The 20,588-nt window shown below is 48.3% G+C and overlaps 6 protein-coding genes across 6 annotated transcripts; 1 reads left to right on the top strand and 5 right to left on the bottom strand.

Moving 5' to 3' along the window:
- Positions 1-800: 800 nt before the first annotated feature.
- On the bottom strand, positions 801-2,301 carry TRV_00073 (ER membrane protein Wsc4, putative; the record flags this gene model as incomplete). The annotated part of the gene is made up of 3 exons (XM_003025700.1): positions 801-1,391; positions 1,535-2,118; positions 2,172-2,301. The coding sequence occupies 3 exons, from the start codon at positions 2,299-2,301 to the stop codon at positions 801-803; spliced, it is 1,305 nt and encodes a 434-aa protein (XP_003025746.1).
- Positions 2,302-7,403: 5,102 nt separating this feature from the next.
- TRV_00072 (conserved glutamic acid rich protein) lies at positions 7,404-8,953 on the bottom strand (the record flags this gene model as incomplete). Its single annotated transcript, XM_003025699.1, has 3 exons — positions 7,404-7,658; positions 7,753-8,284; positions 8,469-8,953. The coding sequence occupies 3 exons, from the start codon at positions 8,951-8,953 to the stop codon at positions 7,404-7,406; spliced, it is 1,272 nt and encodes a 423-aa protein (XP_003025745.1).
- Positions 8,954-9,712: 759 nt separating this feature from the next.
- TRV_00071 (uncharacterized protein) lies at positions 9,713-11,650 on the bottom strand (the record flags this gene model as incomplete). The annotated part of the gene is made up of 1 exon (XM_003025698.1): positions 9,713-11,650. One exon carries the CDS (start codon positions 11,648-11,650, stop codon positions 9,713-9,715), a length of 1,938 nt encoding a protein of 645 aa, XP_003025744.1.
- Positions 11,651-12,195: 545 nt separating this feature from the next.
- Positions 12,196-14,289, bottom strand: TRV_00070 (uncharacterized protein; the record flags this gene model as incomplete). The annotated part of the gene is made up of 2 exons (XM_003025697.1): positions 12,196-13,408; positions 13,481-14,289. The coding sequence occupies 2 exons, from the start codon at positions 14,287-14,289 to the stop codon at positions 12,196-12,198; spliced, it is 2,022 nt and encodes a 673-aa protein (XP_003025743.1).
- Positions 14,290-16,758: 2,469 nt separating this feature from the next.
- TRV_00069 (ferric-chelate reductase, putative) lies at positions 16,759-17,433 on the top strand (the record flags this gene model as incomplete). The annotated part of the gene is made up of 1 exon (XM_003025696.1): positions 16,759-17,433. One exon carries the CDS (start codon positions 16,759-16,761, stop codon positions 17,431-17,433), a length of 675 nt encoding a protein of 224 aa, XP_003025742.1.
- Positions 17,434-18,009: 576 nt separating this feature from the next.
- TRV_00068 (uncharacterized protein) lies at positions 18,010-19,529 on the bottom strand (the record flags this gene model as incomplete). The annotated part of the gene is made up of 4 exons (XM_003025695.1): positions 18,010-18,151; positions 18,225-18,605; positions 18,680-19,099; positions 19,165-19,529. 4 exons carry the CDS (start codon positions 19,527-19,529, stop codon positions 18,010-18,012), a joined length of 1,308 nt encoding a protein of 435 aa, XP_003025741.1.
- Between the last annotated feature and the right edge of the window lie 1,059 nt (positions 19,530-20,588).

Below are 20,588 nucleotides of genomic sequence, written 5' to 3'. Positions count from 1 at the left end.
AAAAAAAAAAAACACAATCCACTTAATTCCGATAGTCGACCTGTCCTGTCTGTCATATGTTGCTGTTGTAGAGTGTTGTTCTGGGTCGATGGTAGTTGAACCGATTGGTTTCATGTGCGGGCTTTGGTTGTGGTACAGAGCGACGGGATCGAAGGAATAGAAGTGAATCCCAGGATGCATGCAGGGCTTTTTATGTGTGTATGTGATAGACAAAGCCGAATGGCGGAGGACGAAAAAAGGGAGCAGAGCAGATAACGCAAAAACAGCCCCCCGTAGTGCCTTGATTCCCATGATTTACAGTTCCGGTTTGACGCCAATGATTGTTGCTAGTTCGAGTAAATGCATCGTGAAAGGGGTGGAAGGAAAAGATCTTGGTATCTTAGAAAGGAAATAGACGGAAAAGAAGATGTCTGGTGGGAATGGGAGAGGATGATGGACAATCTCGAAAAGTGGAATATGAGGGGGTATCAGCTTTTTTTTTTTTTTTTTTTTTTTTTTAATATTTCGAGCGGTCGGGTGTGCTCTCGAGGACGATCGTAAGGGACGCTGAGGGGGCTTTTCTGAGATACGACGAATGGGATCGGTGCGAAAGGCAAAGGGCAGAGGAGGGGGGTTAAACGGCCGTTAGAAGGTAGCAGCATGCCGAAGAAGAGGTAGAAGCGCTCGAACTGAAGTGTGACTGGATCGTTAAAAAAAGGATATTTGATATCCTGGTCGTGACGGAATTGGAAGCAGAACGTATCCGATCAACGGTCATCCGGGTCGGGGTTCGTCAACTGCATCTCGTTAGTACAGGGAATCTATTTCCGAGGAATCGAAGTAAAGGGGGGAGAGGACGGCCGACTTACTCGCAACACGGGTCGAGAATAATCCTGGTTATCCTGCAGAGAAACGTTGCTATGACGACCTCCATGGGAGTAAACCAAGGCATCCTTCTTCATTCGATGGTCGGTGAAAGCGGGGATACTCAGACGAGCTGTGCTACCTCTACTACCTGCTGTAGTACCATTCCCATTAGCAACTGGAGCGACTCTCATGGCCGGGACGCGGCTGCTTAGTGTGTTTTCAAAGATAGGCTGTGGAACTGGGGATTCGTGGAAAGGCGAACGGTAGCTATCATCAATCTTAGCCTGTTGGCGGCGACGGAAGCAGAAGAGCCACAGGATAATGCCCGTGAAGATGGCGAATACGGCCAAAGTGCCGATGATGATTCCAGCAATGGCACCGCCGGATAGCGAGGAGCCCTCGTTGCTGGCTGGAGGGTGGGTTTGCGCTGGTGCGTTCGGAACCGTGATGGTAGTGACCCGTCCTTCTACGGTGGTGATCGAAGCAGTAGGATCGGTAGTTGTCGATGCGGGTGAAGTTGTTGTTTTCGAGGTTTTCGTAGACGACTGTATCAAAGAAACGTTAGTTCAGGGGGGATTCAACGTCATTCACAAACAAAAAGCCGGAGTTCTCAAAGGCAGTCAAAAGCAGGTGAGAAAAGCAAAAGTAAATCCGTCTCTTTCAGGGGGGGAAGGAATCGTAGCCCTACAGATGAAGATGTAGAAGAAAATGAAGAAGAAGATGATGATGATGACGATGAAGTTGAGGTAGGCGATAGTGTAGTGGTGCGAGTCTCTGTGCTCACACTGGCCCTGCTGGTGGTCTGTACACTTGGTGTCAAAATCATCTGTGTTGATTGAGATGTCTGTTCGGGTGCAGGAGATTGGGATTGCAGGGTAGATGAAGAAGATGAAGGAGAAGGTGAAGGTGAAAGTGAAGAAGAAGAAGATGATGAAGAACGATTCCCCCCCATGGCAGCGGTAGTAGACATGTCTGTGCTTGATGATGAAGAGAACTGAGTGCTACTAACCGACGAGGTAGTGGTCGATGACGGGTTACCAATCGTCGTGGACGGTTTCTTGTCGAGCATGATGTAGGCGAAGAGGCCCTCCGAGGTGTTTCCGCACTTGTCATCTGGGTATCCGGGGCAGTTCTGGTTGCATCTGCCGTTCGGGATGGTGTCTTTCGGGGCAGCATTCGTGCACCAGCACGTCTTCCCCTGAAGGACAGCAAAGGCGTATTGGGTCCCGCATGTCTTCTGACACGCCCCGATAGACTGGAAGCCATCGACAACTATTCCAAGTTGTCAGTTTAGATACGTACAGGGGTATAATAATTATGCCTACCAGAGTTAAAGGTGCTTCCCGTGTTGAATTCGGCGCAGTAGTCGAGGTCGACGGCCGCAGCTAGAGCTGGATACAAGATGAGGAGCGAAAAGAGCAGAGATATCAGGTTGCCATGGGGGTTGGGAGCCATTTTTATATGACCACCAGGTTGACAGGGGGGAGCTCTTGTTTCTCACAGAACAAACTTGCTTGTAGACTGGCAGGTAAGCTGTTAGCAGGGGGGGATTTGATGCTTCAGGGCAGAGGTATCAGGGCAGGTATTGGGGGCAGATGTGAGGGCAGCAGGCAGACTTGCAGAGACTCAGGTTCACAGAGAGGAAGAGAGGGAGGAAAGAAGAGAAGAGAAGAAGAACAGGGCAGTTAAAGAGAGTGTGTTCCTTAACTGCTCGGCGGAAGAAGATGGAAGAGTCCGCAGGCTCCTCTCATCACCATGGCGATGCAGATAGAAGTGGTAACAGTAGTTGTTGTGTGATAATGGTAGTGGTAAGAGGAAGAGGCAGTGGTTGTTGTTGGTGGTGATAGGGGATAGACTCACAGATACACACAAGGCAGAAGAAGTCAGGGACAGCATCCACTTCTCATAACTTGCTTGCAGGCAGTCAAGAGTCTTCCTATAATTCACCAGGAGGCATCAGCCAGATTCACAGCCAGCATGGCACCACCAGCCCTTGTTCCAGCCAGCAGACAGCCCGGCATCCAGCAACAATGGAGTATTATCAGACTTGACGGCAACTTACACCATCCGCGAGAGCTGGACTCAAAGAAAGACGCACGAGACAGGGAAAGGAGAGGAAACGAGAGAGCGAGAGGGAGCCGGCCGGACAGGTCTTGAGACCCTACGCAACGTCCATCCGGGGAGACGGCCGTCTGGTCTGTTCGATCGAGAGAGCGAGAGAGAGAGAGCGAAAGAGAGAGAGAGGTCTAGAGGCCGCAGGGCATAACTGACGACGAGGCCGCGCTGAGACGACGGGAGAGCCGCGAGAGTGTCCTTGCTCCTGCTGGCGTTCTGGCCGTTCTTCGACTTTGTTTATCTTCCGCCTCTCACGGCCGAGCGAGAGTGAATCGCTGCGAGACGGACAAGCGGGCACAGAGAGACTGACTGGGGGGGGGACGTCACCCAGGCCGAATTGGTTGCGAGCGAGCGGCCAACGGGGGGGTGGTGAGGCAGACGAGGCCAACGAGCGACTTGAACGAGGGTCCGGCGAGGACAAACGACGAGCAGCGAGCTGGGAGACGCAAACAGAGAACACGCAAAAGGGACGGTCAAGACGGTCAGAAGAGAGACAGAGAGAGAAACAGAGTGAGAGGGAAGAGGGAGAGAGAAGTTGGAAGAAGGGGAGGCAAAGAGACCGGCCTTGCGGAAGGTTTCCTGGCCCGCCAAGTGTGCTTTTTCCTCCTGCTCGTCCCCTTTCGTGCCTCCAGACGGCGGCTTCGTATCTTCTGCTGGCCGCTGCTGCTGCTGGACGTCTCTGCCGGCGGCCTCTGGCTTACTTGCGGCGGCTGTCCTGGCTCAATGGCTCGTCGGGCTCGCTGCAAGCTCGTCGCGAGTCTCACCCGAAAGCCTGTGACATCTACAACATCTACAACACACACACACTACGGAGTACTACCAGCAAACACACTACTTCGATTATACTACAAGCAAGCAGAGCTGGCCCTGACCGACTCTCTGGGCCGAATACGACATCGAGGCAAGGGACTGATGGGTCTCCTTTCAATAAATAAAAATCAATCCGGCAGTGCACGGTGCTTATAAGAACTTCTGGGGATGGGAGGGATGGAAGATCCGAAATTAATAGTTAGCAGAGGGCTAATAATAAGGTACAACCCCCCCATATTATTATTATGATTATTGATTTCGCCCTGTTGGACAAGAGCAAGACATTTATTTCCCAGTTGCGGGTTGCCCGTGCTGGCCTTGCTTTTCTCTCCATCCCTTTTCCCGCGTCCGTTCGATGCATGCTACGCATCAGAGGCGCTATACTCACTCACCTATGTACACCACCGGGCGATGCCAACCCGCACATCGCCCATCAACGAGGGAGAGACGAAGAAGAACCGGCCAAAGAGACTGACGAACTCCCAGCACGAGCTCGGGTTCCGCTTCCCCTGTCATCGTTTGACGCCTGTTAGCTTCAATGGTCCCAAGCCGAGCACCGCCATAATACCCACTCACCGATCTCGATCTCATCGTATTTCCTTGCCTGCAGGGAGAGCAGTAGTGCTGCATAAGTAACAACTCTTTTTGCCTCGACGAGAGAGCGTGGATCGGGAGCCCGTGTATATACGTAAGCACGGCTGCATCTGACAGTCACTGCATTCGACATGTTGGATCTTTGGATCTCTCTAAATATACAGCCCGGCAATTCACATCCTCTCAACAGAGACAGACAGCCACACACACATATACATACTCCGTACTCGTCCACATATCTCCTGACCAACTTCTTTATCTTCTCGGCCGTCGCTGAGACCCCCCCGAGTCCATCCGCCCCTATGAGGTTCCCACTCTCCATTCCGTAGACTGGAGATGGATAATTCTTGTCTCTCTCCCTTGCCAACAAACGGACGCCACCTCAGGGAGGACCCCCTGCCGTATCCACAAAAACTCGTGGCCAGCGGCTTGTCAAGCTCGCAAGCAAACTGTTTCCTCTGCACCAGCCACTCCGGTCCGTGAGTGAGGGACTGGGATTATAGGTGTTATGTAATATGCTTCCCAGCCGCCCCCAGCCAGCTCATTTTATATGTGCAGATATATCAACAGCAGCCTCTCTCAACAGGCATCCCCCAGCGTACCTATCTTATTTTAACCTTGCGGGCGCCGGCCGAAGTCCCATCCCAAGCAACCCAAAAAGAAGAAGAAAAGACATCATTAACTCTCTCTGGCTAAGGAACCAGGAACAGGCTTTGCTGGATTCCACTCATCCAAGTATTTGCCCACCCGCTCCAACTCTACTGGAACACCCATCTGGGGCGCTCCAAGCAAAAGAAGAATATGATCATACACAGCAAAAAGAAAAGAAAAAAAGTAAACGTCATTATTCTTCCCAGTTTTTCGTTGCTTTTTTTTTTTCCTTCTGCATCATTTTTTTTTTTTTGCCTCCTAGTTACGTACTTACATAAGAACCAGCGATGATGAATAACGCCTCGCATTGAGTTCTCTCGTCCCGTCGACTATTGGCCCGGCTGCCTCCTTGATAAGATCCGACTGATGAAACAGAAACACAGCGGGTTGGCGACATGGTAGTCCTCGTCATTGGACGACTTTACGGGATGGCCTTGGCTTGCGTGAAGGAATGCGTTTCAGACTTGCTGTTGCTCATTCGTCGCTACAGGGCTCTTCTTCTGGTCAATCCGCAGGTTGTCCTCCTGAGGCCAGACTAAAGGTCGGGTTTAAACATAGCCGCTTCCTTTTAATCTTCGCCTGGCCGGGATGCGGAAACGAGCCCCTTATATAAAAATACGTTTGAGGTCCTGCAGCCGTTCGTTTTTTTGCGTGGCGAGTGGTGCAATGGGGGGGGGACCACCTTGTGGGAACGATATCCGCTTAGTAAGTAGGTACGGATATGCCAGGAGAGAATGTTCACTGAACGGTCTCTTTTCCTGTGTTGTTGTTGAGAGTAAAATAGATATGGTGTTGTCAAACTACCTCTCCGCATTATCATAAAAAACGATATAACGGTCCGTTAATAGAAACGGTTTATTCGCCACAATTGTTCCTCAGAAACGGTAACTATGAATCCACCGGTTTCCAAACCCATCCTTATTCACACGCCCACTCATGTGCTTCCCAGGCCTCGCATGAATGGAGAGGGGATGAGCTAGGCACCTGGATCGAACCACCGCACCGTTTGACCATTTTCAAGGGAGGAGATGGACACATCCACAGTATTCCCCTGATTATATGATCATACTAGACAAACATGTACCTGTTTCAACGGCGTTCGCCAGTACGGAAACATCCTAGAGTATAAGAGACCACCTTACCGTTTAGAGGCGGTGCTAAAGTTGCTAGATATACGGTGAATAAGATATTCCGTGAAAGTAATTAGGTGCATTCCGGGGAAGGGCTATAGTCTCGAAAATATCACTTGTCTAGACCTGGAATCTATACAGGCAGATATTGCCAGGTGGTGGGATTTGTGGAACTTCATATTGCCATATGGCCTGGATAGGCCCTTCTCGACCGATGCTAAGTGATTTTGAGCTTGAACCCATCTCCCTTTAATGTTCATAGTAATGATTGCTCATGGCGTGAAGATATCTCTACCATGATCATGAGCGAGTTTCCATGAATCAAGCTATTTTGTCTGTCGCCAATTGGTGGACAGGCCTTTTTTTTGGCGCAGCTGTTTGATAGTGAGTCAACTCAGTCTCACGTACCAACGCATGGGAGTCAAGCCACAGATGCAAACATTGTTCCCGCCAAGTAGGACTAAATATGCACTAACAGGATGTCTTTCTTATGATACGGAGTATTTCGACCTTCTTTTGGAGATCGTTTGTGAATGAGTTCTCCAGCCGTTCCATACCCCTGCAGCCAAGTTCTTCTAAATCTATCAAAAGACGCTTCTATGGCCTCACTGAACGAGTTGCTGGTTCTGGTATACATGTATCCTGAGTGTCCCAGCAAAAGATTGCATCTCAAATTATCACCCTAGAAGGATATAATAAAAGCATTGAAAAGAAAAAAAAAAAAAGTGAAAAAAATGAAAAAAAGATATTATTATTATTTGATATTTAAGTTCCCGCTAGTTATTGGCCACGGTCATAACCTAAATTAGGCGATTTGCCGCGAGAAACGCGGTCCGAGGGATCTCCGGAGCTTCCGAGGCGGCGGGCTGGACCTTTGCTCTTCGACTCGGACAACCGCCATCTTTTCACAATATTTATATTTGAACATGCACGATGCAACTCTAAGGGTTGGGAAATCTCGTTTGACTGCACATGGATAAGTGGAAAGTCTGTTGTTTCTATTGCTGCTGGGCCACTAGTTAGAGGGGCTAGGGGAAGATATGAAATACCCAACCATGAGTATTGGTTTTTTCAGTCGGAAACAATATCTCAGTCACTCGTGGATTGCAGTTTATATTGTACCAAGAATCGCCGCAACGGCCAACATTGGTTTCCTGTTTTAGGCCGCTCTCCCTCTTCAGGCGAACTGCCTGACAAAAATGGAGCAAATGACGGCAATTCCACTCTTGAAGTCGCCAGCGAGGAGAAGCGGATATATCAGATAACACGCTCTCTGAGTATCGGAGAGCGGCGGCGTGACCTTCGGCTCTCATCGATGAGGATCTCTGTCTCTTCTACTCGCCTATCATCACAGACCAGTCCAGGTGATTCTGTTTCCAAAAGCATCCTGGACTGGGGGAGCGGAGGAGGCAAGTGATGAGCCTTTGATCTCTCATGCTGTATTTCTAACACCCTATCGCGACGCCGGCGGCGATAATCTTCTGTGAATTTCACCAGTTCTGCTACGTCATCCTACAATATGGCCAGTTATTATCAGTATCAGCCTTTCAAGATGACTTCACATTGGCTGGCCTGAGGGTAAACCTGGGCGAACATGGAGACTTACATATTCCAGATACGAAAAGACGTAGAAGAAATCGGCTGTCTCTTCATAATCATACCCCGCCTCTTCGATTGCCTCCTTCACAACAAGGTCCTTGGTGATCTCTGTCCAGAGTTCTTCGCTCTTTTCTTTTACACCGACGTACCGTTTCGCAACTGTTCCATGAACTTCCCTGTCATACTTATCAGAAAGATGTCTGGATCTTCGGACACCGTTGTCTTTACGCCATGAAATTTCTTCACTGACGCCACCGAGTCTGTCAGCCACGGCCCGTCGTGTCCCAGAAGGAACATCCATGATGCTCCAATCTTGGGAGGTATCTCGATATCTCTCTTCGCTTAATGGCCGTTCCGTAACGTGCCGGCTATAGTGTTCATCTTCCTCTCGGATATGGGCCGGGACTAGCTCACGCGGCCTCAACACTAAAGGGTCATGTTTTCGCCCTCTATAATGCCGATCGTCTAATTCCTCATGGATGTCCACGTCGACTTCAAGAACCCTTTCATCTTCGTGGTCTCTGTGGTGTTTCTTATGCCTATTAATCGTCAGTTAGTGGGCTAGTTAACTACTTAGTTTCAAGGTAATTATCTAGAAGATTAGTTACCTTCTTGTCCCAGAGCCTTCAGTATCCACTTCCACGTACAATTCTCCTCTATGTGGAGGGGTGTGGCCTGTATGGAGCAGTTAGCATTTCAATGATCGTATCAATTCCTGCAAACAGTAGGGTGATTTGAGGCATGCCATGTCTACCATATCGCTGGTGTTCGAAAATATCTTCTTCATATACATGAGACGGCCGATGCCGAGGCAAAACGGGGTCGACAGAGCCCTCAAAATGAATATCGATATCTTTCTCTCGTCTTGCAACCAAGTCATTCTTCTCCCTTCTCTTCCACCCAGGACTCTCCTCTCTCCGAACCACAAGGTCCTCCCTCTCCACAACTCTGGGAGGAGGCCTTCTGGTCTCGCGAGGACAACTGTAGTGTCTTGGTGGTCTGCGGTGTCCAGTATGCCTGTCCCGATCAACCTCAATTTCAAATTCTTCTTCATACTCTTCGTCTCTACCTCGACGCCGGCGCCTAGTATGCCATTCTCCTCTAACCCCGTCAGATGGGGGTGAGAATCCACCCCGCCGATGCAGTGTGTCTAGAATCTCATCTCGCCCCCTTGGATAATCTTCGTGGAACCGTGTTTTGATAGCCATGGAACGGAGCGGGAATCAGAGAACTCGATAAACTCCGCGTACTGATCCAGATAGCACAGCAATGGGTTTCGCAGCTCGACCTAGGCAAATTGCTGGCCCAGAATAATTTCAGTGAAATAAAATCTTGCCGATTGGAGTCTCTACCGGGTACATAGATCTATAACGAAGGCTACCGCAGACAAGACAGGCAGATTGAAGAAGAGGCCTAGAGAATGACAAAAACAGGCTATAAGGAGACCATGAAGTAAAAAAGACTTTCCCCAGAATATATCAAGCAAAAACATTTGTGATAACCTATATATGAAGAAGGAACTTATCATATGTTGCTGATGCTGAAAGTTGAACAAGCGATGATGTCACACCCCGTATCCAAGTGGTGGACATCGGTAAATAGCAAGGATAACTAGCTAGTTAGCGAAGGATGAGCAAAACATCCATGCAACCAAGTGTGGAGTTTCAAAGCATGACGTAGTTGCGCTTTATGAAGAATCTTGCCTTGCTGCCTTTGAAGATAGGATGAAAGGGGAACAAACGGCTACGCCCGGCAGAAAATGGGTTGCGTCTAGCTGGTGGGAAGCATATACGCCTATAAAGAAGGCAGGAAATATAAGACATCTAGACTCATCTAGATGGAGCGGTGGGTTATGTACCAAATGCAATAGAAGGAAAAAAAGCGTATCGCAATATATCGTACAAACGCTGGCTAATTGCATGTTTCTAAAAGGAAACCGCATCACGGTTAGTAAAAACAACAAAGTATTAGCCAAAGGCCAATCTCGTTTGTCTTGTCTTCCCTGTACTCGTACTGCGCGCCCGAGCAGCGTTCAGGGACTGTTGCTCCTGGCTTTCTAGGTCTTTAGCCAAATGCCAATCATCGTGTTCCGATTGCATAAACTCTGGCACGGCCTCTCCACAACGGGAACAAACGTCCTGTGTCGAATAGTAGGAAGTTGGATTCGTTTGAAGATTGGCTAACGATTCCCCCGTATTTTCAGAACAAGGCTCAATGAATGTTTGTTTAGCGCTGGTTTTGTATCTTGAGAAGAAACCAACCCCTTTCGAAGGGGGTTGGCTATGAACCTCACCGACTTTTTGCTTCTTTCTTTGGTGTCCCGAATTATCATCAGGGAGCTCCGGCTGGCAGTTGCCATTCGGCATGCTACCGTCGCGTTGTGATACTGAAGTCTCACCTGCCCCGCGGATAAAGAAACTATCCAGGCTTTTATTTCCCGTGATCCCGCTTTCAAACCCGCTGACGGTAAGGGATAAATGAGAACAGGGCCAACTGACCACCTGCTGAAGTAAATTCTTTGCTAGCTCAAAGAGCATAACTTGATCAATGGCCCCTCCAGTCGGTATATGGGTCTGACGAGACTTGTCCTGGTTTGGGCCATAATGATGAACTGTAATCATCTTAGGACGGCGTTTATTCTCCAGGACTCCTTCGTCAACCAACCTCCCGTAGAGTTCTGCGACAAATATTCGCATCCACTTCTCTGCTTGGTCCAGAGAAGCTAGTTTGGGGTTGAACGATTTGGCTGATATCATGGATTTGATTTCCGTTCGTGGGGTAACTTCGCTATCGTCCTCTCCACGAATAATTTGGTAGAGCCACATCCCAGTGTCGTCATCCAGTTTGTTCTTCAGTCGATCAAGTGGGATGGTTAGTAGATCGCTAATTTTGTCTGTTTCGAATTCTGATGAAATTTTCTTCCCCAGCTTTCCTCCCAATGAGCGGATTTTGGTAAATTTGTATCCGCTCAAAAACTGTTGAATAGCACGGTTGCGGACAATGGTCTGTCGGTTTGGCTTATTGCACGCGCTTCCTAGTTTAGCCATCATTTTGTTCCTTGCAATTCCGCCAGAACAAGTGTATTTGAGCTGGTCCCACACTGCTGTTCGAACGAATTTTACAATTTCTGCACCAACCTGTATAACAATATCATCCCACTCTGGGTCGTCCTCTTCGGACTCACCAGTGTCCAGATCAATCAATTCATCGTCTTCTCCCCATATAAGCGCAGTTGTTTCAGGCCTAGGAAGAAACGTGTTGGGGCCATCCTTTGACCCGTCAGGAGTAGCGGCCCGCCGGAGTATCTCATAGCGGTGCAACAGCGTCCCAAACACGAGAGCTGAGAGGTCTACAAACACTTCATCGATACCCGCCTTTTCAAGCCGTACCATGTCTGATGGGTCAGAAAACTGACCGCGACACCCTTCGTATATTCCTTCTGCCCAGGTTAGCAGTGTTGTCTTCATAACTGCTAGAATCTTCCTCGATTCCGCACGGTAGGGATCCAGCGAGACTTTATCCTTTTGAACAGAATAGTCTCCTTCTCTGTATGCCCAATTTTCTCCCTCTCCTTCCCGGAAAGTCGCAACATGCGGCGTTAGCAGCTGGGGACACAGCTTCCTTGCCTCCGCGGCTGTGATCATTCTCGAGACGCCAAATGGGCGGGCAGCATAGTTAACCGCGATCAGAGACTGCCATTGTTGGACAGCTAGAGGCTGATCTCGCGGGGTATTTAGTCGTATCATTTCACATTGCGCATAGAAGGCATCGAGATCGATGTGCGCTATGACTCGAAGGGGGGTGCGGGTTGAGAAGGACCGCAGAAGCTGAAAGTGACGGTAGGTGAAGCGAGACGAGGGTCGCGAGTCTTCATCGTGGAAAGATGCCGGGCCAGTTGCCATCATCTACCGATCAGAGAAAGCCCAAGGCGTGGCTTTTGCTCTGTACGTCTCGGCGGTATTATTCTGTTTGAGAATGTTTCCTGATCATCTCAAACGGCCCCAGAATGGCCCTGAAAGTATATCGGAAACGAGAAGAGACCTAATCTCAGTCGGAACATTTTCTCCGAACGCCTGTTCCTGCAAGCGATCGATCTGTTTGGTTAAAACTGCTGTTTCGAATCGAAAACACCCAGAGGTTTCGCGACGAAAGATGATGGTTTGAGATCCTCGTCAGATCGAAACTAGATTCCAAGGTCGCGGCTAGTTAGTTGAAGCCAGCCAAACTTAAATACGCGAAAGGCGCGACAAACCACTTAAGCAGAAATGCCGAGGTAACCAATGACGGCATTAATGAATGCATTACTCCGTATTTCACTGCAGTTTAGTACACAGAAGGGAAGAGTGATATTGTACATGGTGGAAGAGCTCCTTGTAATAAAGTGGTAGAGAATGTGTTCTTCCTTCCAGCCAGCGAAGAGAAGAACACAATAAATCAAAAAGACCAACGCTTAGCCTTCGAACACGGGCTGGCTTAGATCCACGCCCATATCCTTTGCCATATTCTGTAACTGGGCTTCAATCTCATCTTCCATTCCACCACTAAGGCCCAGGAACTGTTTGATCTTGGTGAAGTAAAAGAAGACATCAGATGTAAACAAGACGCACTTGAATATGATATGGCGTCCATAGTTTTTGAGCCTTTCAGAGAGGGTGAGATATGGAGACTCTATTAGGGCTCTGGATGCCCATGTTCCTGTTATTTTGATACGATTCACAGGTGACCCTAGATATTGATTATTTCCTTGGACAATGCGGAAGTTCCGGGATATAAATATGAGTTCGTGAGGCCACTTCGTTTCATCTCCGAGGAAATCACGGATAGCCTGACTCATGGCTTGTTGAGCTGCATAATGGCGTTCGGCTCTCTCCCGTTTGCTCAGCCCCTCTAATTGTTTGAACGTGGTGTGCTCGCCCCCTTCATAAGGCCGTAACAGGGTAAGCGATGCGAACATGTCCGGGTTTCTAACACCCCAACCTTGAACTATTTCAGAGATGGCAGCATTATCGAATGTTAGTAACGACTTCCAGAAGCGGGCATATTCATGCCTGAATTTCGGGTCCATATGGACATAGAGGCCATGGTCTATGAGAACCAGCTCAGCCTTCCCAGAAGGCTGTCGGCGGACAAACCAGTTTCCAGGATGTGGATCGCAGTGAAGCCATCCCCAAAGGAACATTTGTGCAGAAAACAAATCGACCATGGTAGTCATGACTTCCTTTAGTGACAAGCCCAAGCCGCCACGGCCGTTCTTCCCTTTCCAATAGTCACGGTCCGGCTTTATCTTGTCAATAATAGCAGGACCGCCAGCACGGCGAGGAGGTGCTTTGCCGTCCGATGCCTTTAGAGCAGCTCCATGGCAGCCTGGGCTTCCCTGGTACCAGCCTCCCCTCCAAGGTCGAGTCAGAGCATCTTTATCCCATAGCCGGACTCCCTCGATCCATTCAGCAGTCATAACCCGCTTCGAGCTAAGTTCGCGGTACACCTTTGGGATGTACACTCTATCACGCAGACGTGGTTCACTGGAAATCAACTTAGCCATACGCTCCGCATTATCGGCTTCGTTCTCAAAATCCGTTTCCAAGAAGAGTCGTTCTGATACAAATGGAACAAGGCTATAAAATGGTATGTCAAAAGCTTTGGAGTAGAGGTACGAGATGACCCTGTAATTGTTAGCTTCTACTTAACATCGCTGATGCAGGTTGGGTAGGGGTATTTGGCATCTGCATACGTACTTGAATGCCCATAGATCCCATTCCACCTGGCGTGCAATCTCCCTCTTTTGTATTTTAACTGCGACCTCTCTCCCATCTGCCAGCCTGGCCCAATGGACCTGGGCTACACTGGCACTTGCTCTGGCGGTGCGTTCCATGACTCCACGGCTCGGGTCACCATCAAAGCTAACTCCAAATACTTCTTCAACTGATTTTCCAAAATCTTCTTTGATAACCTTCTCCACATCTTTCCAATCGTTTTGTGGGGCATCGTCGAACATACGAGAGAACATCTTCTGAAATTCTGGTGGAAGCACGGCTGCTTGCATGGCTATTGCCTGGCCAATTTTCAAGTATAATCCGCCATTCTCACGAAGTAGTACAGAGAGACGCTCCGCACTCCGAGCGTGCACAGCTGCGATAGATTTTGCTAGTGGAGGGTTAGGACGGAAGTTGATTTTATAGTCGAGAGCAACGAAGAGGCCAAGTGCGAATGTGCGAGTGGTACGAGTGATGCAGGAAGCGTTGAACTGGCTATCCAAGATATACAATGCGCCGAGAGATGCGCCTGTGTAAAAGAGCCGTCGAAGCCATTTGAGAGTTCGAGGGTATGTCTTTGCACGGCCGGGCTTTCCGAGGGACTCGGGGCTAGGAGGGACGAAAGGCTGGAACTGCCGTGAGTGAATGGATCGTTGGTATGACGGTAGAATGGAGGAACGGCGGAAATTTATATTGGGGGCAGATAGATATGTTGTAGCCTGCTTATCGCACACGATAGCTATGGAGCTTGATATCGAAGGTGACTTCGACTTGAGGGTGGTTGAAAACATGGTAGGTAGTAATAATATGTCATGGCAGTATGCATATGCGCTTTCCTCCTATCCCAGTAGATCCCCCATGGCTCTCCCTTCTGGAGGTTCGTTATAACTAGCTGCGGTGACAGAGGAACGCCCGCGAGCAAGCCGCAAACGTTGATCGAAGCCACAAAAGCCCGAAAGTTGCTTAGTCAGACCGAAGTTCACGTGATTTAAACTTGCTTACTAATCTGTTGGTGGTTACTGTAGTTCGGGCATTGTGCGGCTGCAAATTGCAAAAAAATCAACAACGCTCAACGATCACGTCGGGAGACAAATAGACCATACACTATTTGGATACTCGCCTGGTTATTGAGATACCTTGGGGATTATAATAATGGCCTGAACCGGGTTGCCTTCGAGGCAGACCGGCAAGGTGTACTAATTTCGCAGCCTTATATCAAAGCCACTCGGCCCCTCCCCGATGTCCCGGAACCACAGCACCAGTCGGCCGGAGTAAACATTCCCGCCGAAGCCTAGAATCACTGTCACAATTTTCTACGGCTGCGTCTCATAGCTCAAATCTGCTCACCAAGTTGACTGCAAAAACGTTAAGCCTGTTATTTCTTTTTCAAACTGGAGCCAGCCCCATCGCTGTTATGCATTGGGTTGAATTGCGGAAAACATGATTGGATATAGCAGGTTGGGCTATAGCTATATCAAGGAGAACAGGAAGTTCTTTTCCATTCGGCCTGTACCAGTACTACAGGGTACTTACTTCAGGAAAGCAAGATGAAGCACATAATTAATGAAGATGGCAGTATTACATCTCATATACCCGATCGCTCAATGCAGCGAGCCCCTGAGAATGCCCTTAAAACTGCTTCTCTGTGACAGTTTTAAAAATACAACATATGATACCCGTGATCGCTGGTCAAATCGACTACATCTTCTATTCCTGAAAATAGCGTACAAAGTCTAAATTGCCATAATAATTATGATGCAGCATCATACAGCACACAAGCCAAAGCCTACTGGCTTCCCTTGGATGTCAAGCCCATTGCAACTACATTCGTCAAGGAAAGACAAGTGTAAATTAACACCAGCACAATGTGAATTTCGAAGTGGCTACTGGGTATATTGGTACGGGTGCAGTCTGCGGCCCAGGATGGCGACTTTGGACTAATGTCGCATCATTCTCTAGGTATACATCCGATCTTGTTTACGCGAGAGCCACAGTTTACTTCATGTGTGCTGTCATCTGTGTATTCATGTTATCATATATGTTGCGAAGATTTACCTCCCGGAGTTTCATCGACAAGTTCTTACAAAAGCCCAAGGGCTTCGTGAGGTATTGTGTTTACAGGGGATTCCGCATACCGTTCCTGGCCTGTCTGTCACCGAATGTTGGTAGAATGCTGGTCATTTCTGCCGGAATCATCTTCTTTTCAGGTAAGCTCCTGACCAGATGCTATTATTTTCGGCTCCAGCTAATATCCTATACTAGTCCTAACCTTAGGGCCAAAGCCGTACTACTGGCCAAACACCAAAGAGGTTGTTTTTGGTGGCAGTCCACCGCTTGGTATTAGGGCAGGATGGATCGCTCTTGGGCTTCTTCCCTTTACAATGTCAGTACATTCTTGACCTCCACAAGAGAAGGCCGCTCTAACTATGAAATCAGAGCACTTGCGTCTAAAGCGAACCCTATCGCGGCGTTAACTGGGACATCACACGAAAAAATTCAAGTATGTCCCTAACCCCTTAAACTGTCCTTAACCCTTAAGGCCATTTCCCTATCCAAAGTGAAGGATCATCTAACTCTTTGGTCAGATCTTCCATCAATGGACAAGTTGGGTTATGTTCGTTTTAGGACTGGTTCATATGTGTCCATTCATCATTTACCATACCCAGCGTGGGGATATGCAAAAAAAATGGAAAACGTCTATGCATTACTGGACAGGAGTTGTCACGATTATTCTGCAGGCCTATTTGACATGGTTTTCGTTGCCAATTATACGGTATGTTCAGATTCGCGAGACACCACTACTTCGAGAACTAATAAATAGTAGGAGACGGTTTTATGAACTTTTCAAGGCCACCCATCTTTTTGCAGCCATAATTTACGTTATCTTCCTTTTTATACACTGTGATTTCCGCCTCACTTCATGGTAATATCTTATCGAATGGCTATCTACAGTAAAAATGACGCTTTTACCTAGTGCTAACAATTTACGTAGGGATTATTTTATCGCAACGGCCGCGGTCTATCTTCCCTGCCTTATGTTTGCTCAAATTCGGACTTTTTTCATCAACCGACTTTGTCTCGCGACAGTCGACGTTCTTCCTTGTGGTTTGATCCGCATTACAACAACTTCCTCGATTTCATGGAAACCAGGACAGCATATGTTTCTCCGATTCCTCGGTCTAGGGGCTCACTGCCTAACAGCACATCCGTTTACAATCGCTTCGTTACCCCAAGCAGAGTCCTCGAATAAGACGAATGAAATGACCGTCTATGCCAAGCCTTACGAAGGGCTAACCAAATCGCTTCAAAATGCTGCTAGAGATGTTTCTTCCCTTAATTTAAGAGTTTTGATTGAAGGGCCCTACGGTGGTGTAAGTTCCGGGTCAATGGCAAGGTTCGACTCCATTCTCATCATTACTGGTGGATCTGGAGCTGCATTCTCATTTCCAATCGTGGAGGACGTCTTAAGGACCTGCGCGACCGCGGATTCAGCGGACCAGGTTGAGGGGAAAACACTCAAGATTATTTATGCAGCCCGTTCTTCGCTAATGGCCCAGTGGTACGAAGAAAGAATCAGGGCATTGGTTTCTTGTTACCCTTCGAGCTCAATTGTTTCAGTCTTAATACATACCACATCGATCACCAGCCCTCTACAGAGCTGTATTAGTATGTCAAAAGAATATGCGTCTAGCGGGATGGATCAAACTTTAAATGGAGAGAAGGATTCTTCAATTATACATGAGCACGGCCGGCCATGCCTGGCCGGTGCTGTGGCTTCTCTGGCGGAGCAGGCCGCCGGAAAATCGGCTGGAATTGTTGTTTGTGGTCCACCTTCCATGCTCCACGATATTCGCAATGCGGCGGCAGAAGCACAGAAGAAAGTATTAGCTGGAGACGTTAAAGAGCTATACTTGCACACAGAATGCTTCTCGTAAGTGTTTCCCGCGGCCCGACCTAGAAGTAAAGCATGTGTTGTTGGATGGATGAAATCGCTAACCAAGATAAACGCTTTAGTTTCTGAACGTGATTGTCTGTTCTGCAAAGCTTGAAGAGGGATCCCATGGTCCGCAAGCGCCTCGTTAACGCCAGGTGTGAAATGAATGGAGATAGGCTGTAGTTGATGACCCAGGTTCAACTCAGTTACCATATGATCAAGGTTTTTGACCCTTTGCACAAAGGCTCATGATGTTTCAACGGCATCGAATTGGGTATTTCAGCGACAATCGCTATTCAAGGGGCATGTCGATTCAACGTGAGTTGTAGAGAAATCCCGCGGCAGGGCAATTGTGACATAATTAATCTCGACAGCAAACGACGAACTAGAACCCACACGTTAGAGCATCTGCAAATTGAAACATAACATCAATGTCTCTGGATTGTAGAAAAGCCATGCAGCAACCGCCTGCACAACCTAGAAATCTAAAGCACAAGGAAACAGTCTATTACAGTCATTGAAACAAGATGATAACGCCCGCCAGAGTGTACAGTTGGTTTTGGCCGGCCCGATGCAATTATACACTAAAGTTGCGGAGGATGTGGAGGGCACCGCATCTTGAGAAAAGGGAGGGTGATTGAAATGAAAGAAAGGGAGCCCGTCTCTCCAACTTAAAGAAAAAAAAATGAAAATGGCTGAAGATATAGCCACCCTCATTTCTATACCAAAACATTTTCCTACCACCTATCTAAACCATGCGAAATTTTTAAATGTCCGCGATGGAGTGCTTACTTGGCAATCTCGACACCGTTAGTGGCACCAAGAGCCTTCTTGATGTCACCGTAGATGGCGAATTGACCAGCAGTAAGACCACCAACCATGAACAGACGAGTAGGAAGACCAGCGAAAGCACCACGGAAGCCGAGCTCACCAGCAATCTTGATGAGACGGGAGACGATGCCCTCACCGGGAAGACCCTTGGTCTTGTTGATCTTGGAAAGCATAGTATCAGCTGGCTGAGAGACAATGGCAGCAGCGAAACCAGCCATAAGACCAGATCCCAAGTTGACACCAGTCTGAGCAGCGTCGGAGAGCTTAGACTTGTCGAGGAAGGAGAAAGCAGTCTCAGAAACCTTCTCGAAAGCAACGAACTTGGTGACGGTGTAGGGGATCCTGTACATTCAGCGTTAGTCTCTCCCTGTTGCTATGTTTGGCGCCATACCAGAGGGAAGTTTTCTGTAACTTACTGCTTGAGGAGGATAGGTCCGAATCCGCTGTAGAAGGCACCAACACCCTCGTTCTTGAGGATCTTGCCGAAACCACTGATCAAACCGTTGGCAAAGGTAGGCTGGGAGACAAGACGGATACGGGTAGCCTCAAGAGGGCAGAGGGCAATGGAGGCAAAGAACTCGGCACTGGCAGCAGAGGCAGAGTAGACAAGAGCACGGTTCTGGCGAGCGGTCTCGAGACCGAGCATTTCGATAGACTGCTTCTTGAAGAACTCATATCCACCGAACTTGAATGCACCCTGGAGGAAATAACCGGCAAAGGTTGGGCCGACACCAGTCAAAAGAGCACCAGCACCTTCATTCTGAATGACCTGGCGGAAACCACCGATCATACCACGGTTGTAGGTGGCAGGATCAAGCTGGATTCTGGTCTTGACGCTGTTCAGAGATGGATCTGTCAGTATAATCACGACCAATTGATTCCAAAGGGCTGGATAACATACACATCGACGGGAGTGAAAGCACCGTGGGTGACGGAGCAGCAGACAGCACCGGCGAAGGCGAAACGAGCGTACAGGGCAACGCCCTCGGGCTTCTTCTCGGGGACGGCCTGAGCCAGAGCAGCGGAAGCAGAGGCCATTGCGACGGTGATGAATGCGCAAGACGCAGAAGAGCGGGTGGACGGGGGGAGAGTAGAGGGTGAGTAGTTGAGAGCGTTGGTGATATGGGAAGAGATGGAAGAATTCGGAGCAAAAAAAAATCTGAGCGCGGAAGGTTGGTCCCTGACCCGGTCACGTGATGTGTCATCTGGCCCGGGCCGGCAGCAACTCCGGGCGGCTTTTTCAGCAGCTGACTGCCGGGTCAGCATCAGACTGGGGGGCAACAAAAAAGAAAGGCGACGATGGTAGAAGCCTTGGAGTAAACGGACAAGGCAGAGGCCCTCTGTTGGAGTAGTCATGTGGGATAGTTGCTTTTGCGGGCGGATGTTTCCTGAAATCCTGTGCTGCAATATCAATATAAAAGGGAGTATTGCGCCTAGTACTAGTGCTTTTCTTATTTGCCGGGTAATTGTTAGAACACAGCCCTTGCGTCCCGTTTAGCTCATACGAAATTTCTAGATACTAGGCGTCAGGAGTTCTGTGTATATCTATCTATCGGGTGTCAGACTAAAGCTGGTGGACCGTGTTGTGATGATAAAAGTGTATCGTATGAAACTAGGGCCTCCATATACCCAAGTTCACTGCTATCAATCGGTTAATTTTCCGACAGATATTGGCACGAGCCAGTTCCCAATATGACCTACTAGGTACGAGCTCTCGCGAAATGAAGTAAACAATGAACAATTATATATCGGCTCGGTATACTTTATTGTCCGCACGGTTTCCATATCAAAGCGTAGATATACTATGGAACCAGATACAAAGATATATTGAGTGTTAGTACTGCTATTAGAATACGTAGTGTAGCTTGAAGTTTACACAGAACGTCCTCCCAGAATTACACGTTTCGAGCAAACCGAGATGTATGTAGAATCAATCCTTTCCAATGCCAACAACACCTGAGGCTATATATTCTCCCAGGAACTGATCGGTAGTAAATATTTGCAGATATAACCACGTAAATCTTGAGAGAAATATATCCACGGTATAACTGAAGAACAGAAGCCAAGTGGAAATAAACATCACTTTGACTCGTGCTGAAGAATGCTGTCCTGCATCTCTCTTGGTATGGAGATGTTGCGGTCAAATAATGTGCAGAGGAGGAAAACCCAAAAAAAAAAAAAAAAAAAAAAGGGAAGGGAAAACTGGATGACATAATAAGATGGCCACTATTATATCACTGACCTATCAAATCAAATATATTGGCCCCGTTACTAGCCTGATTATGTAATGGGTCTCGTCGTTGTCGGTCCAGCTCAAGCTCTCCC

This window comes from Trichophyton verrucosum (genome assembly GCF_000151505.1).
Source record: "Trichophyton verrucosum HKI 0517 chromosome Unknown contig00004_1.f1.exp, whole genome shotgun sequence".
Lineage (NCBI taxonomy): Eukaryota > Fungi > Ascomycota > Eurotiomycetes > Onygenales > Arthrodermataceae > Trichophyton > Trichophyton verrucosum.
Note: the sequence above shows the minus strand (reverse complement) of the source record. Positions and strands in the feature narration are given on the sequence as shown.